This window comes from Notamacropus eugenii, chromosome 3, assembly GCF_028372415.1.
Source record: "Notamacropus eugenii isolate mMacEug1 chromosome 3, mMacEug1.pri_v2, whole genome shotgun sequence".
NCBI lineage: Eukaryota > Metazoa > Chordata > Mammalia > Diprotodontia > Macropodidae > Notamacropus > Notamacropus eugenii.
This window is the reverse complement of record NC_092874.1, coordinates 379,835,289-379,850,953: the sequence shown is the minus strand read 5'-3', so window position 1 is coordinate 379,850,953 and position 15,665 is coordinate 379,835,289. Positions and strand designations below refer to the sequence as shown.

The window sequence follows — 15,665 nt, the reverse complement described above, 5'->3', positions numbered from 1 at the left end:
GGTAAGCTGCTTAAAGGAAGGGATGGTTTTCTTTTTTGTCTCTGCGTCGCTAGTTTCCAGTAACATCTGACAGGGTAGATACTTCATAAATGCTGGTGAATCTGCTTTAAGCCCAGATTAAGGATGCAGCTTTAGGCCATGAGTGGGTCACTGGGATTCACTCTGGTCCTGAGAAGCCAAAGGCATTTGGATCCAACACCAGGTCACCATCAGTTGGGAGGGAGTAGAGGGGTAGTCATTTGGAGATTATCCTGGGTTTTAGGGTTTCCCTAGAATGAATTCAAGGACTTGATTTGGGTGTGAATTCCCAAACTCTTGCTCTGAAGGGAAAGCATGTGGGAGTAGAACATTGTTTAGGTGCATTTGCTTTGAATAATTAAGAGTATATCTAAACTGGAACTGAGAATGGGGAAAGTAACTAGTCTAAGAACACGTGTTCAATTAGTGGCAGAAGGATGAGTCTGTAGGGAGTTACTGGGAACACTTGTTTCTTAGCATAGTATACAGGCCAAGTTTATCAGATAAACAGAAAATGAACACAGCTGCAAGTTTTCTAAGGCAAGCAATGCTAACAAAGACACTCTGGGGGAAATATTGGCGGGGTATTGGGTTTAAAAAAATACCCCACCATTATATGGAAAGAATCTTTAATATTCATTTAAAAAAATTTTTGAGGTACTAATTCTCTTCCTCCCTTTCCCCTGAGATGGTAAGCACTTTGATGTGTTATACATGTGCAATCCTGCAAAATGTTATTTCCACATTAGTCATGTTGTGATAGACCTCCTTTCCCTCCCCAAAAATAAACTGAAAAATAGCCCCTTCAATCCACATTCAGACTCCATCAGTTCTTTCTCTGGAGGTGGGCAGCACTTTTCATGAGTCCTTTGGAATCGTCTTGGACCACTCTATTGCTGACAAGAGTTAAGTCATCCACAGCTGATCGTTGCACAACATGGTTATTACTGTGTATAATGTTCTCCTGGCTCTGCTCACTTCACTTAAATCTTTCCAGGTTTTTCTGAAAGCATCCCACTTATTATTTCTTAAAGTACAATAGTACCATGTTCTACTACAATCACACACCACAACTCGCTCAGCTCTATTTTTGTACACGTGGGTTCTTTTCCCGCATGTACGTGTCCCTACATGTGGTATCGCTGGGTCAAAAGGTACATATGGTTTTATATCATCCCCTCTAATTTAAGTGTTCTTAAGGTTTATTGGGCACTTGCAAGTTGGGCTTGCCAGTGATTCATATCTGTTGCAGCTTTAAACCAACACCCACCTCCCTCAGGCTTCCCTTGGATTTGTTTTCTGTTCTCTTCCCTCAATGGTCTCCAGGTCTGAGGCAGGACACTTTTCAGGCCTTGGGCATTTGGTTTCCCAGCCTAGCTGCCTGATTTCTCTCTGGGTGGGAAGCCTTGAGGGGGCCTGGGAACAGAGCACCCATCCTCATGCACCAATATAGGCTCCTCTCCACAGATACACCCCCTTCCACCCTCCCAGGCCTGGAATGCTCTCTCCTCACCTATACTTCTACCAGTCTTCTCCCACTTACCCATTTTGGTGCTCCAGTCCCTAACTTCCAAAGCAAATCACTATTTCGTTTGTATTAATTGATATGTGCACGTTTCCCCCTTAGTAAAATGAAAACTCCTTGTAAGGAGATGTTTAATTTTTGGCTTAATCTTAGACCCTGGCACGTATCTGGGATGTTATTAAGTGCTTACATGCTTGCCAATTTATTGAAAAGTAAATAGAAAAACCTGCCAACTTTAGACAACCTAATCTAAGAAAATTTCCCACCAGTAGAGTTGAGTACATCTTATCTATAGAAGCCAAGCAATTTCTTCTCATATAGGATCATAGAAACTGGAAGGGGCTTGGCTGTCATGTCCAACTCTCTCATTTTATAGATGAGGAAACCTAGGCCCAGGAAGATCATAACTTCAGACTAACAAAGGGAGTAGGGGCAGGGCTGGCATCTGAACTTGGGTCCTGACTCCTCAGCTAGTCTTCTTCCCACTATACACTGCTGTCCTCCCAATGTTTTTCTTCTCCCCACCCTCCCCTGGAAGGGTTGAATAATCAATTAACAAGCATTTAATGACAGTTATTTATATTTAAAGTATGAATCCACTCTCTGCAATCTTTGCTCATTTTGACCTGACAACAAACACCAAAAGACAGCTTCTCCACCAGCCAACAGCACGCTCTTCCTATGTGAAATAACCAGTTACAGCAAATGGAGAAATGTTGGAGGCTGCGAATAAGTTCACTTACCATGGCAGTATCCTTTCCAGGGATGTTCACACTGAAGATGAGGTTGATGTATTGCCAGAGGGGTTCAGAGTTTGAGAAGCTCTGAAGCAAAGTGTGGGAGAGGAGAGATATTAGGCTGCCTACCAAACTGAAGGAATAATTCATTGTGGTATGCCTGTGAAACATGGACAGTCTACTAGCACCATGCCAGGAAACTGAAAGGCTTCCATTTGAACTGTCTTAGGGAGATTCTGAAGATCACTTGGCAAGATAAGGTACCGGACACTGAGGTCCTTTCTCAGGGTGAACTGCCAAGTGTTCATTCCGTCTATTGCACATAGAAAAACTGATGGGCTGGCCACTTTGTTTGAATGCCAAATGAATGCTTTCCTAAGACTACTTGAGGAACTTACAAAAGACAAGTGCTCACCCAGAGGACGAAAGATATACGAGGAAAATTCTTAAAGTCTCTCTGAAGAACTTTGGAATTGACTGTGAGACATGGGAGATACTGACACAGGACCAGAAGGTGCTGTCCTCTATAAGCAAACTGCAGTACTTCAAAAGGAATCTGAGAACATACAGATGTAGAGATAGCTCCACCTACAAATGTTCATGTGGACTCTGTTGTTAGACCCATGGTTGAGCCTTCTGAGATAGGGCTAGTTTGCTCAGCCAGAGCTGGACACATTGCACCTTTACCCCAACAGTGACATCATTTTGGTCCTCTCCGAGCCTGAAGGCCAACAAGACCAGAGCATTTATTGGTTGTTTGTTGTCCTTTATTCTCAAAAAGGACCAATGACATCACATGATAAAGTGAAATCTCAGTGTGTCTGACTGTGGTTGATCAGACCAATACGAGCTCAGAATGCTCTACCACAGGTTGGGTACAGATAGTCTGTGTGAATATTTGGGGTGATTACTCCAAATTTGCGCATCCTACGTTTACTTTATGCTATCTCAATTCGGCTTTGCTCACACAGCACAGTGCCCTTTCTGATGTGGGCACACAATGCTGATTGGTCCTGTGCCAGTGTTTTCCATGTTACACAGTCAAATCCAAAGTTCTTGAGAGACTTTGAGAGTGTCCTTGTATTGCTTCTTCTGAACACCATGTGATCACCTGCCCCATGTGAGTTCTTCATAATGCTCAATACAGCCTCTGAAGCTAAGATGCGACAAAGTATGGATCAATTCTCTACTGCCTGTGCTAATTTTGGCCTAACAATTAACATCAAGAAAACACAGGTGCTCCATCAGCCACCACATCATCCATACATGGAACCATCGGTTACAACAAATGGAGAAGTTTTGAATGCTGTGGATAAGTTCACTTACCTTGGTAGTGTACTTTCCAGGGATGTACACATTGACAATGAAGTTGATGCATGCATTGCTAGAGCTGGCTCAGTGTTTGGGAGGCTCTGAAGAAAGGTTTGGGAGAGAAGAGGTATTAGACTGACTACCAAACTGAAGGTCCACTGAGCCGTTGTGCTGACCTCATTGTTGTATGCCTGTGAAACATGGATAGTCTACCAGCACCATGCCAGGAAACTGAATCACTTCCATTTGAACTGTCTTAGGAAGATTCTGAGGATCACCTGGCAGGATAAGTTACCAGACACTGAAGTCCTTGCTCGAGCTGAACTGCCAAGTATTCAAACTATGCTTCAGAGAGCACAACTCTGATGGGCTGGCCATGTTGTTTGAATACAAAACATATGCTTGCCAAAAAAAAAAAAAAAGCATTTATATAAGGGCTTTAAATATCTCAAAATGCTTCGCTACATTATCTCATTTGATTTTCACTACAGAACCTTGCAAAATAGGTAATAAATATTATTATGCCCAGTTTACAAAAGAGGAAAACTAAATGTCGGAGAGATTGCAACACTGCATACAGGTAGCATCTGAGATGGGACTCAAAAACCTGATGTTTCTGACTCTAAGTACAGAATTCTATCTGCTATGTCAAGCAAGATTGCAGTAAAAAGACAGCTTATTCTAGCCTACAAGTTACTCCAAAAGGTCCCAAAGAACAGGCTGTCACAATAAACCACCTTATTTGTAATAGGACAGATACACGGCATAGTGGATAAGTGCCAGGTCTGAAGTCAGAAGATGAGTCTTCCTGAATTCAAATCCAGGCTCAGATACTAGCTGTGTGACTCTGGGCAAGTCATTTAACTCTGTTTGCCTCAGTCTGTAAAATGAGCCAGAGAAGGAAATGGCAAACCACTCCAGTATCTTTGCCAAGAAAACACCAAGCATGATCGTGAAGTCAAGACATGACTGAAAACAAACAAACAAACTGAACTTGTGATGTGGGCTTGTTAGATAATTTTCCACAAGTAGCTTCTTCTACCACAGAGAAAGTACCTACATGAAGCTTTTCCTACCTCTCCACCACTGCTATGGCTTCTCACTCCTAAGGGTTTATAAAGTGATTAGATTAGTCACAGAATTTTGGAGTTGAAAGGGAGCCACAAAAAACAAGAATCTCCGACAATGCATCTTAAAGACTTTTCAAGGGGTAACCCATCAGCCCCAGGGCTTGGCAGCCCATTCCACTTTTGGGGAGCTCTCAATGTTTCCTGACACCAAACTTAAAATATGACTCAGCAACCACCACTCGAGATCCTGATGCTGCCCTCTAAGACTGGGAAGAACGGGTCTAATGATTCTTTCCATGTAAGCAGGCTTCAAGAGAACCCTAAAGTCATCTTCTCTAGACTTATTGTCCCCATTTTCTTTAACTACTCCTCAAATGGTATGACGACCTCAAAGCCCAACACTGCTGGAGGCCCATTTATCGATGTTTTCCAGCTTGCTTATCCACATCTTTCCTAAAATGGGTTCAGAACTGAATCCAATAATCAAAATGTGGTCTAACTGGCGTGGAGTAGAGAGGAACTATTCTTATTCTTGGGCAATTCATTTTTCACAAGAGAAGCAAGGCCTAAAGGATAAAGGACCCTGCTCAAAATCACACAGGCAGCATGAGAAACCGATGAATAGAAAGAACAGTGGTTCTTTTTTAGCTGCTTCTGAAAGCAATGAAAAGGAAATTAAGGTTCCTGCAGAAAAGAATCCTTCCTGCTATCCAAAGACAGGAAACAATATTCATTAAAACCTAGCTTGGGAGTGACTAGATGCCCAAGACTCAGACCTTTTTGAAATGGGAAATGGCCAGTGCTGATGTCATGAAACTTAAGTCCACCCTGGATGATCTGGCAGGAAAGGACCCCATCAGGCATCAGTTTTGGAGCGGTTATGCCATTTCCAAGTCTGGAAATGGATATAAAGGAGAAATAATCAAGGAAAAGACAAAATATATGATAATTTATATTTTAATCAGCCAAATATACAAGTCTAATTTCTTGAGTATGTTTTGCTTGGGCCTTTACCAGTAAATGAAGGTTTTTCTTTAAATGGAAGATAGGGTTAAAAATGGACACTAGACCTAGTCAAAGGGAGAAAACAAACGAGAAGAGAGGAGAGGGATGGAATGAATGAGGGCCACCCCTCCAAGAACACACATGAGAACGGGCTCCCAGACGTTTATTACTACACTCAGACTGCAGAGATTTCAGGAGAAAATGTGCAGATGAGTGCCCTGTCAATACAGACCCAGGATTTTCATTAGAATCTTTCTATGGGTCACCCCTACCCCACCCAAATTGACATACCCCATGTAATCTACAAGTTGAAGCTTTTCCTACCCTCCCCCACCCCACCATCCCCTCCCCCCTGCTATGTGTTCTGAATCCTAAAAACAGCGAAAACACCCAGACTTTTCAAACTGTTACACACAGAAATGCTTTTCTGCATTATTTCTGCCCCCAAGATAGCAGCTGCCCCCCCCTGCCCATCCCCCCTGCCCCAAATGGAATTCTGTGCCAAGATGAAGAGGATCCACGCCGTCTGTGGCTCCACGAGGTGGAGGGGGATGCCACAGTACACTCCAGGTGGCACCAGTGTGGGATGCAATACGGCAGAGGTCCTGGCAGGCCCTGGGCACAGTTCCCTGGCATTTCCTCCTCCCACATGCACTGTGTTTATTTATTCAGGGAGAGCGACTGCATTCGTTTTCCTGACACAGTTGCATCATCTTTTGCTGAGAAAAAAAAATGAAACAACACGTAAATGCTAGTTTTGTTAGCTAGTTAGTTAGAAAAGACCTGAGGTCTAAGATACGCATAGGCAAAAGTCATCTGGATCCTATCCTGCTGGGCAGATGGCTTCCTGCCAATCATGTGAGGGAGTGTGAAGGGTTCTCAATATTCCTTTCACATTTTTTTTATTTGTAACTGAATAAGACCACCATTTTCTGAAAAAAGGGCTGCTGAGTCAGGGGTGCCTCTACATCTTGCATCTCTTATAGAAACCTACCTGAGTTGACAGTAGTGGACCAATACCCACTCTGGTTCCAGGTGAGCCACAAGAGAATAAGTTCAGGTTAAGAAAGCCCTAGAGTCACTTGGGACCTGTCTCTATAGTAGAGTTCTTAGGCCTTTTGAACTAGATGTGTATAGTTCCTCAAGGGCAAGGGGAAATTGGACAAATGTGTTTCCAGAGGCATTCACCTCTGGATTCAAAAGGCTGGATGTTCCAACTGGGTCTCCATGTTTGGAGGACGTAGATATAAGACATCTAAAACCAAAGCAATATCAAACTCGGGAGTCTCATTCACTGGTGATGTGCGTGCTATTCTAGGAATAGATATCAGACAGGCAATGATTTCTCCCAGTCATTTCCTACAAAAAGCATCATGTGTTGGATACGGAAAAAAAGCAGCTTCAGAAGTCGCTGATTTCAGGGCTCACTGAACAGCCTCCTACCTTTCCTTTCTTCTTCCTTCTTTCTGGCTGCTTCTTCTCTCTGTTTCCGGATGATGGCTAGTCGGGCCAGATCTGCTTTGGCTTGTTCTGTTTTACCAGCTAAATGCATTTTCATGTATCGTTCTTTTGCTTTCTGTTTTTCTATTTCTTCTCTATTGGAGTAAAAAAAATGATTTAAAACTGAAATGTCTGACATTGTGAACATGAGGATGAGAAAGTGCAGTTTAAAGGAAGGAGGCCTTAAGACAAAAACGAGAAAGAGATGTGACCTTTGTCAGTCTGTTTTGGGGCATCCTCGACATGTGCTGGGGAAAGGGAGAGGACGTGGAAAAGCAACAGATGAACAAATGCAGATTTAATGTTACACAATCTGATACAGAAATATGAAGGGGACACAATTTAAAGAGAAGGATCTCTCTAGGAGCGTTCTGAATGTGGCACTATAATGACATGGGAGGAAGGGCGCTAGAGCTGGACAACAGGGCAGAGAACAACAATGAGAATGTCAGTCATGTGCAGTGTTGGTGAATAATGGGAAAGATGGGAAGGGGGAAGACAGCTAATGAGAAGAAATCAGTCTGGGGAGAAGCCTAAGGAAAGAGATTCTAAATACGACTGGAGATTGTAAACAAGACCTTAAGCTTTCTAGTTAAGGCAGTGCTATTTCTATTGCAGACAACATCAAAAAACTCAATAGAGTTAATTCTTTTTGAGCTGAACACTGAGACTAATAAAACCCTATACAAGTAAGGGAAATCCATTTAAAACTGTGGAATGGCAACTAGGAAGTCTCCAAAAACTTGCCACTTATAGTCAATAAGGTCCTAACCAAAGCCAGTACCAGAAAAGCTTCTAAGGCTAAGCAATGCACACAACTGGGGGTGGGGGAAGTGAGCCTCAACCATTAAAGGAGAGAAGGAAGAATCAAGTGCAGACCATAGATTCAACCTCTGCACAGATTAATTACTATCACAAAGAGAAAAGCCCCTCTGTTGTAGGGTGAGTTTGCCCAGGGACTCCTCCTGCAGCTGTCTGGGAGTTGTCAGTTTACAGCTGGCTTGGTGAACTTTATCAACTATCTAAAAAAATATTCCCTTGGAATGAAACAATATTCTTTGCTTCCAGTGAAGGAGAGCCAGCTCTGCCTTTATTCTGTGACAGGCAGTCAACAGTAGTACTACTTTGGTAGTGCAGAGGACGAAAGATCATCCTCTTTTTCTACAGGTGCTGGGAGAGTTTTGGGGGACAGACAGTCAAGGGGGAAGTGTCAGCAAAACCCATACTGCTACCTGGATGGCTGCCACCCAAGCATGCACAGAGTGGCAGAAGGTCTTCCAAACCAGATAGTTACCGTTCTCGTCTTGACAGCTCCTTCGGCCCATCCAGATCCAGCTGAGTGACTTTCTTGGTTGTCTGACCTATTCGGTTGGGATTTTCTATGTCTATTAACCCTTCCACTCCTTTGCGCTTTTGCTAGGATTCGGAAGAAAGGTGGTTCCAGGTTAGTGAATCTTTCCATTGGTCATCCTGGAGAGCCAAAATTAAACCCACCCAGATATGCTATCCTGGCAGCTCTGCTGGGTTCATTTTAAGTGGGGAGGAGAGAATGATTTCTACAAGACAGAGCAGTTGCTCATCTTGTAGACTCCCACCCACAGCTAATAGGGAAAGTTACATGTGAGAGGTGGTGAAATCACTTGTAAAATCTGTGTTCCAAGCAGAACACTGACTCCTGAAAGGGAAAGCTGAGGGCCATCTGACCTTTAAAAAAGCATCTCTAGAAAGACGCCTGTTTCTTTTTTTACGACAATCACATGCAGGTTCCCATGTACGGCCAATAGACACATGTCCTCCTGAATAAATACAGTTCATACCACTTGGCTGACAGGAGAAAAATGAAGCTTTATGCTTTTTACAGCACAGGATTAGCTTCAAGATCAGATTTCTGAGCTTGCTCAAGAGGGCAGATGAGCCCTAAAATGAGAGCTTTCTTTTATGGATGCAAAACACATATGTCATGTGGTGGATGTGCTAAGTCCAAGGAAAAGCTATTACAAAATAACAACCCACATCTTTCTAAAACACTTCAAGGTTTACAATTTACTTACTCCCCTAGATGGTACAAATATCATCACCCCCATTTTACAGGTGAGGAATAGGAGGCTTAAAAAATAACTTCAATGCTCATTCATATGGGGAATGTCAAAGCTGGGATTAGAACCCAGGCCTCCCCTCTCCAAGTAGGACTTTAAACACTATACAACACGCCCCCTAAGAGGTAGAGAAAAGAATTCCAGACTAGGAACCAGAAGACCTCTGTTTGTGTTTCTAGTTCTGATACGATCACCCTGTGTGAATGAGGGCATCATTTTACTTCTGTTCCTCCATCTACCCAATAATAAAATGAAGGAGGTGTGGCCAGTTTGTCAGTCTTCCCTTTGTATGCTGGTGATCACAAGAACATGCCAATCCTGATCTGTGATTAATGTTCTGATAAGATACAATACCTGGTAGTCATCATCATCTTCATCACTTTCATCTGAATCTAAGGATTTCTTTTCCTTTTTGGGGTCACCAGCTGCCCCATCACCAAGTTCTTCACTTTGTTCTTCTTCTTCCTTTTTCAGGAATTTACAAATTAAAGGGTTGACAGCAGTAACAGAACCCACACACCCACTTTAATTACCTCTCTGTGAGATTCCAAGCCATTTAAGAGCCTTTCTTATATTTATGTGTTTTCCATGGCAGTTTGCATGGGGATGGGTACATCACTTCCCATGATGCCATGAACACAAGTCGGCAGGCCTGTGTTTGGCTTTCAGCTCTTACAGCCCCTTACCAGTGTGACCTTGGGCCAACCATTAAGGCTCCCTGCACTTCAGTCACCTCATCTGTAAAAAGGGGATAATACCAGCCTCACAGTGAGGATTGTTGAGAAGATCAAATGAGATAATGTATGTGAAGGGCCTTTTGTCAATGACTGTGTGCTATAATACACAAGGTATTATTATTTACGTCTGTGCTAATTACGGGTGGGTAGACTGATCTCCTGATGGAAGTTAGAAACATAAAGCCTAAAAAAAGGCTCAATTGTGAATAAAGGATGTCTGTGGGAAGCAGGTAACCCTACTCCATTTAGCTTCTTGTGGTCCCATGAAGCTGCCCTGATGCTATCCCAGTGGGTAGTTACAGAACATATTTTAGAAGTCAAACTGAACATAAACTCTAATACTAACATTTGATGATAAAATGCCACTCAAGCCTCCTCTTTCTCCTTCCAGATCCAGCTGATTCTTCCCTCCCATGTTTCTTGCATCCACCATCCTCCTTTCAATTCTCACCATTCCACTTTAGGCTCCTGTTACCTTGTTCTCAGCTAGAGTGGAGCCTTCTCCTCCAGTTTTTCTTGTGCATGGCCAAATTAGTCTTTCCAAGATACTGCTGAGATCTTTTCGTTCTACTGGTCAAAAACCTTCCATGACCCCCCAGTGCTTACAGCATCCAGCCTCAGCCGTTCGTTATATGGTTCTACACTACCAGTCCAACTTCACCTACAACTTCCTTCAACGTCTGAACCCAAATGAGCTATTACTCACAACCCCTCAGATGGGCCTTTGATTATGCCACTGCTCCTGCTTGCGTCTCACCCTGTTGAGTGAAAAACAGTATCTACTTTTCAAGGCCCAGCTGATGTAGCGTCTGTCACACAGTGCTTTGAACAAGTTACCTTTTGTATCTTATCAACTAGACTATAACCTCCTGGAGGGTATGAACTGTCTCATCCATCTCTGTAATCCAATCTTTCCCCAAATATCTAGCAGAAAGCCTTGCACATAATGTGCACTGAAATTATTTTTTGAATACATCAGCAAGATTTAATTTCCTCTCGGTTAGTCCAAGCTTTCAGAAGGTAGATTTGGAGTAGAGGGTCTTCTCTAGAGAAGACTAGTGACAGTCACGGATTTTATGTGGTACTTGTGTAGCTGACTTCCTTCTGAAGAAAAGGAATGGCTTTGTCTATGGGGCTTTAAGGTAGGAACAGGCTTTACGACAAAAACTTGAGGACAAGGTACCCACCCTTTTCCATCCAATAAATAATATTTTTCATTTACTACAAAAGGAGTCCATAAATAGAAGAGTATAGAATGCCACCCTAAGATGCCATACATAGAGGGTTGTGTTTTTCAAATCGATTAATGACAGAAGGAAACATTTCAGAAATAGAAGCACTCACCCTTGCCTTCTGTTTTTCAGCTTGAAGCTGGGCATCAATCTCTTCAGGGCTTGTGTATTGCCTGGCTCGGCCTTTGTGGCCTCCTTTTCTCCCTGCACAAGGGAATTTGCAGTTTAGGAAGGAAGACGGTGGTGCTTAACTGCTCAGAACACTCACCCTGTCCTCCTTCAGGTTTGGTACTACAGAGAGTTTACATTTCTTTTTTTTTTAAACTGATATTTGTCTTATTGATTTCAATATCATCTCACCTATATTTCTCACTTTGTCCTGTCACCTCCCCTCAAAGAACTATTATTATAGAAAAGAATTTTTGAAAGGAAGCAAAAAATCCAGCTAAAGTATTCAGTATAAGAAAAAAGTCTTGATACATATGGTGTTCTCACTCATGGTCCCCCATTTCTGCAAAAGTGGGAGAAGAGCAGGGGAAGAGGAAGAGTTATCTCATTTCTCTTAAAAGTATGGAGGCAAAAAGTTCTGGAAAACTGATATGGATGACAAAGAAAAATCTATAAGCTAATGACTCCCTTCAGATAGTCAAGAAACCAACCCAGCTGTTTATTCAAAAGGAGGTGATAGTGGAGTGAGACTCCTGAAATGACCACTGACCTCTATGAAATCACTGGCACCCATATGAAGGAGGCAGGGAGGCTATTCATCTTAGGAGGTACAGAGAGTCAAAACTCTCTTGTAAGTTCGTAGGTTTAAAGATTTAGAGCTGGAAGGGACTCCAGAGGTCATTTTAGTTCAACCTCCTCACTTCATAGATGAGGACAATGATACACAGAGAGGTTGAGTTGCCCAGGGTGACACAGCTATTTAGGATCTGAGCTGGGATCTGATCTTTAGGTACCCATCCAGGTTCAAAACCTTACCCACTGTACCACATTCCCTCTTGGTTATTCATGGAAAATAGTCATCTGAGCACAATCACTGGAATGTCTATTTATTCTTTTCTAAAAATGACTAGGAAATAGATATGTGATCTAAGCATCAAAGGTTATAATATTAGAAATAATAAGACAGTCAGATCCAGTATTTTTATAGCTATGTGTATCTAGGTGGGGGGGAAGAACCAAAGAAGGAAGGGGATGATGACAAAAGATAAACTAGATCATTCTGATTAAAGTACCTGAAATTACAAGTCTGTGCATGAACAAAGTGGATGCAACCACGATAAGTAGAGAAACTGTTGATGGGGGAAAAATACTTTGCATCAAATATCTCTGATATGGGTTTGCTGTATGGAGAATCAATGCAAACATATATGACCAAGAATCATCCCCCAGTGGGTAAAAGGGTTCTCTAAGGAATTGCAAACTATTAATAATTATAGGACAAATCGCCCTGATCATTAAGAAAAAACCAACCCTTAGGTTTACATTTAGCAAACTGACAAAACAGGAACAGTTTATGTTGGAGGGGCTATGGAAAGCTTTCTATGCTATATACTCCCGGTATCGTGAAGAAGTTTAAGCGTCTTGAAATCATGCCAAGAAAGGGACTGTCACACCCTTTCACCCAGAGACCCCACTGTGAGAGACACAGTCGAAGGAGGTCAAAATGAGAAAGGGTTCTCATACAGTAAAATAGTCATAGCAGCAAACGTTTTGCAGTAGCAAAAAATGGAAACCAAGTAGATGCCCATTGATTAGGTTTGTGAACATAAAAGAATTCTCAAAATATATTTCATAAGGGCAAGGAAGTTCCCTGTGAGAACCTTCCTCTCTACAGAGGCAGACCAGCAACTTCAAGTCTTACAGAGGTGGCCAGGGCACACAGAGGAGAAGAAAGATACACAGGGTGACAAGAGTCTGTGTATGCCTAAGGGAGGTCTTCCTTCTCATTCTGAGGCCTGTCCTCAATCCACCATACCAGGTGTGTGAAAGGATGCAAAGTGAAATGGGCAGAATGAAGAGAAAAAACCACACAATAACTAACAATGTGAATGGGAAGAACCACCAAAGCAAAGTGAACCAAACAACACATGGAAACTGGAATGTTCTATGTAGTGGCAAGCAAGTTGATATGTTCATTAGTTTCGATGAAGCTCTCTCAATGCCTAGAGAAGCTCTGATTTCATTTAAAAGAAAAACTGTTAAATTGTTTCTTTAGTGTCAAAAGAAGAAATAACCCCCCAAGTAATAACATGGCAGTGAAAAAAGTAAACAGAGCCATGTCTTTCCTATACTCATGAAACAACACTCACGTTGAAAGAAAGAAAGTATAAGGAGGAAAACAGAAGAAGTCTTTTAAAATGAGATGGTTTTGGCAACCTAGAGGTTCAAACTTAAAAAAAGAAAGTGGCTAAAAGTCTAAGAATTAAAATTTGGCTGACAATTCAAGCAAGCCTAAATATCATTAGTTTTACTGTCTAACACTGCTCAAGCTATCGTACTGGTTTCTCATTTCTATGAAAGGAAAGCAGGTGACACGCATCATATTTTACTGCTGCTAGAATGAAGTGTTTGCTTTGATTCTTGGAGGAGTTCTCACCCACTTAACCTGGGGCCCATCTAATCTTCAGTGAGTATGTCACCACAAAACATAGCCTCTCTAATTAAGCACAGCACTGTTTCCAAGATCCACTTATTGAGCCAGGTGGGGACTCAAGCGAAAGTCCCAAAGCTGCTTCCTTCTCCCTAGATTTCCTAGACAGCAGGTGCTGTGCTGTAATTGTGCCACTGTGGAACCACCACTCATTTTTAATGACTATTCGAATTTCAAGTGCAGTATGAAGTACCTTGTCTTTCAGTTTTCCACGCAGTAACAACAATTCACAAAACTGATTTCTAGAGTCTGCTCTTACCGGATGTGATTTACTTTTAGTTTCTCAAAAAAACCCACCTAACACACTGTGTTATGAGGCCCAATTCTCATGTGCTCTAGTGTTCTTTACCCCTCACATCAATCCATGTAAATCTGCTAGTGATCACTTGAAGCTCCTTACAGAGAAAGTTTCACGTGATCTGTGCTTTGGTTTTCAGTTTCTCTAATTCTAACTTCCAACCTCAACCAAAACTTACCATAAGCGGAGCCCAACAAACGATTCAAAACCAAAAAGACCTAGCTCTGGCGCCCTAGAAGTGAAGCGCTGTTCTGAGACAACCAGGCAGAATTCGTTCTAGCTACAACAGCACTCCGATATTTCTATCAGCAGTTAGCCTACACAAGGCAGAGAGAAACAAGACGTGGACGCGTCATGCTGTGAAAGACCAGGAAGCCCGGGCTGGGGCCCTTGGACAAATCCCTCGAACTGCTCCGGGAGTCGGTCCGATCATCCCCCAAACGAGCAGACTGGGGCGATCGGGAAGATGCGGTCTTTCCCAGCGGGGCTGGAAGGGGGCTGAGGGCTTCGCAGCCTGACTGCACAGCCCCAACCAGCGCCCAGAGGGTGCTTCGGACTCGCGTCTGCTCCTGACGGTCAAAAGCGCATTTCAAGCCGTTCACTCGACTCCAGGCATTTACACCCAAAAGTCGGAACGCTTTTTAAAAGGAATCTCTCTGCCTGGGTCTTTGGGAGACCAAAAAGCAGGCAAAGTTTACTCCTCCCTATGAGTCTCAGGAGATCTCCTGGCTCCTTCTGGGCTTAGCAAGCAGGGAACCAATGTCCCTCCACTTTAGCCTACGTAGATCTTCGGTTGCGCCCCGCAATCTATGCGGTCCGAGTGCTGGGGAAGCCCAGGAGAGTCGGAGCAAAGTCTCTTCTCTCCCAGCAGGGGTGTGTGTGTGGGGGGGGTGGTGGTGGTGGGGGTGCCCCGGATGCCTCTCTCCAGGCCGACCACAGAGCTCCCCTCCTTGTGGGAAGGGGATAGAGAGGACCTAAGGGCAGGCCATCCGAGCTGGGCCGCCGAACTCACGCCCCCATCTCCGGATCCTCCATTCACTCCCCCTCCCACCCTGCCCGGAGCCAGACCCGGGAGCCGAGGTTTGGGGGGGGGGGGGGCCTCTCCCTCTCCGGCCCCTCGGGTCCCCAGCCCAGCCGGGAAGCCCCGCCCGCTCCGAAGGGACGGCGGGGCCTGGGCTGGGCCCCCTGAGCCTCCTCACACGGGCCGGGCGGGTTCCTTCGAGGCCACGGCCCCCCGAGCCGGGCTCCGGCCTGCAGAACGGACGCGGCCGGGCTTGGGGCCCGGGCCGAGGTCGGGGCCGGACCCCGGGGCCGCCGCTCCCTCCCTCCCGGGCCCCGCGCGCGCCTCTCACCTCCTTTGGGCATCGCGGCTCCAGCAGCTGCTGCGGGAACTCGAACTGACGCCGGAACCGGAACTCGCCTCTCTCTTGCCTTCCTCCCCCCTCCCCCCCACCCTCCCTACCTTTCCCCCGTCTCT

General features: G+C 44.0%; 1 protein-coding gene and 1 long non-coding RNA gene across 2 annotated transcripts; both read right to left on the bottom strand.

The window, feature by feature from the left end:
• Positions 1 to 933: 933 nt before the first annotated feature.
• On the bottom strand, positions 934 to 3,695 carry LOC140497082 (uncharacterized). The gene is made up of 3 exons (XR_011964520.1): positions 3,607 to 3,695; positions 2,287 to 2,367; positions 934 to 1,021 (listed from the first exon to the last, which is right to left on the bottom strand). It is a non-coding gene; the product is annotated as an uncharacterized lncRNA (long non-coding RNA).
• Positions 3,696 to 5,602: 1,907 nt separating this feature from the next.
• Positions 5,603 to 15,651, bottom strand: PDAP1 (PDGFA associated protein 1). Its single transcript, XM_072597634.1, has 6 exons — positions 15,541 to 15,651; positions 11,344 to 11,435; positions 9,617 to 9,727; positions 8,461 to 8,582; positions 7,110 to 7,261; positions 5,603 to 6,385 (listed from the first exon to the last, which is right to left on the bottom strand). Exons 1-6 carry the CDS (start codon positions 15,551 to 15,553, stop codon positions 6,327 to 6,329), a joined length of 549 nt encoding a protein of 182 aa, XP_072453735.1. The 5' UTR covers positions 15,554 to 15,651; the 3' UTR covers positions 5,603 to 6,326.
• Between the last annotated feature and the right edge of the window lie 14 nt (positions 15,652 to 15,665).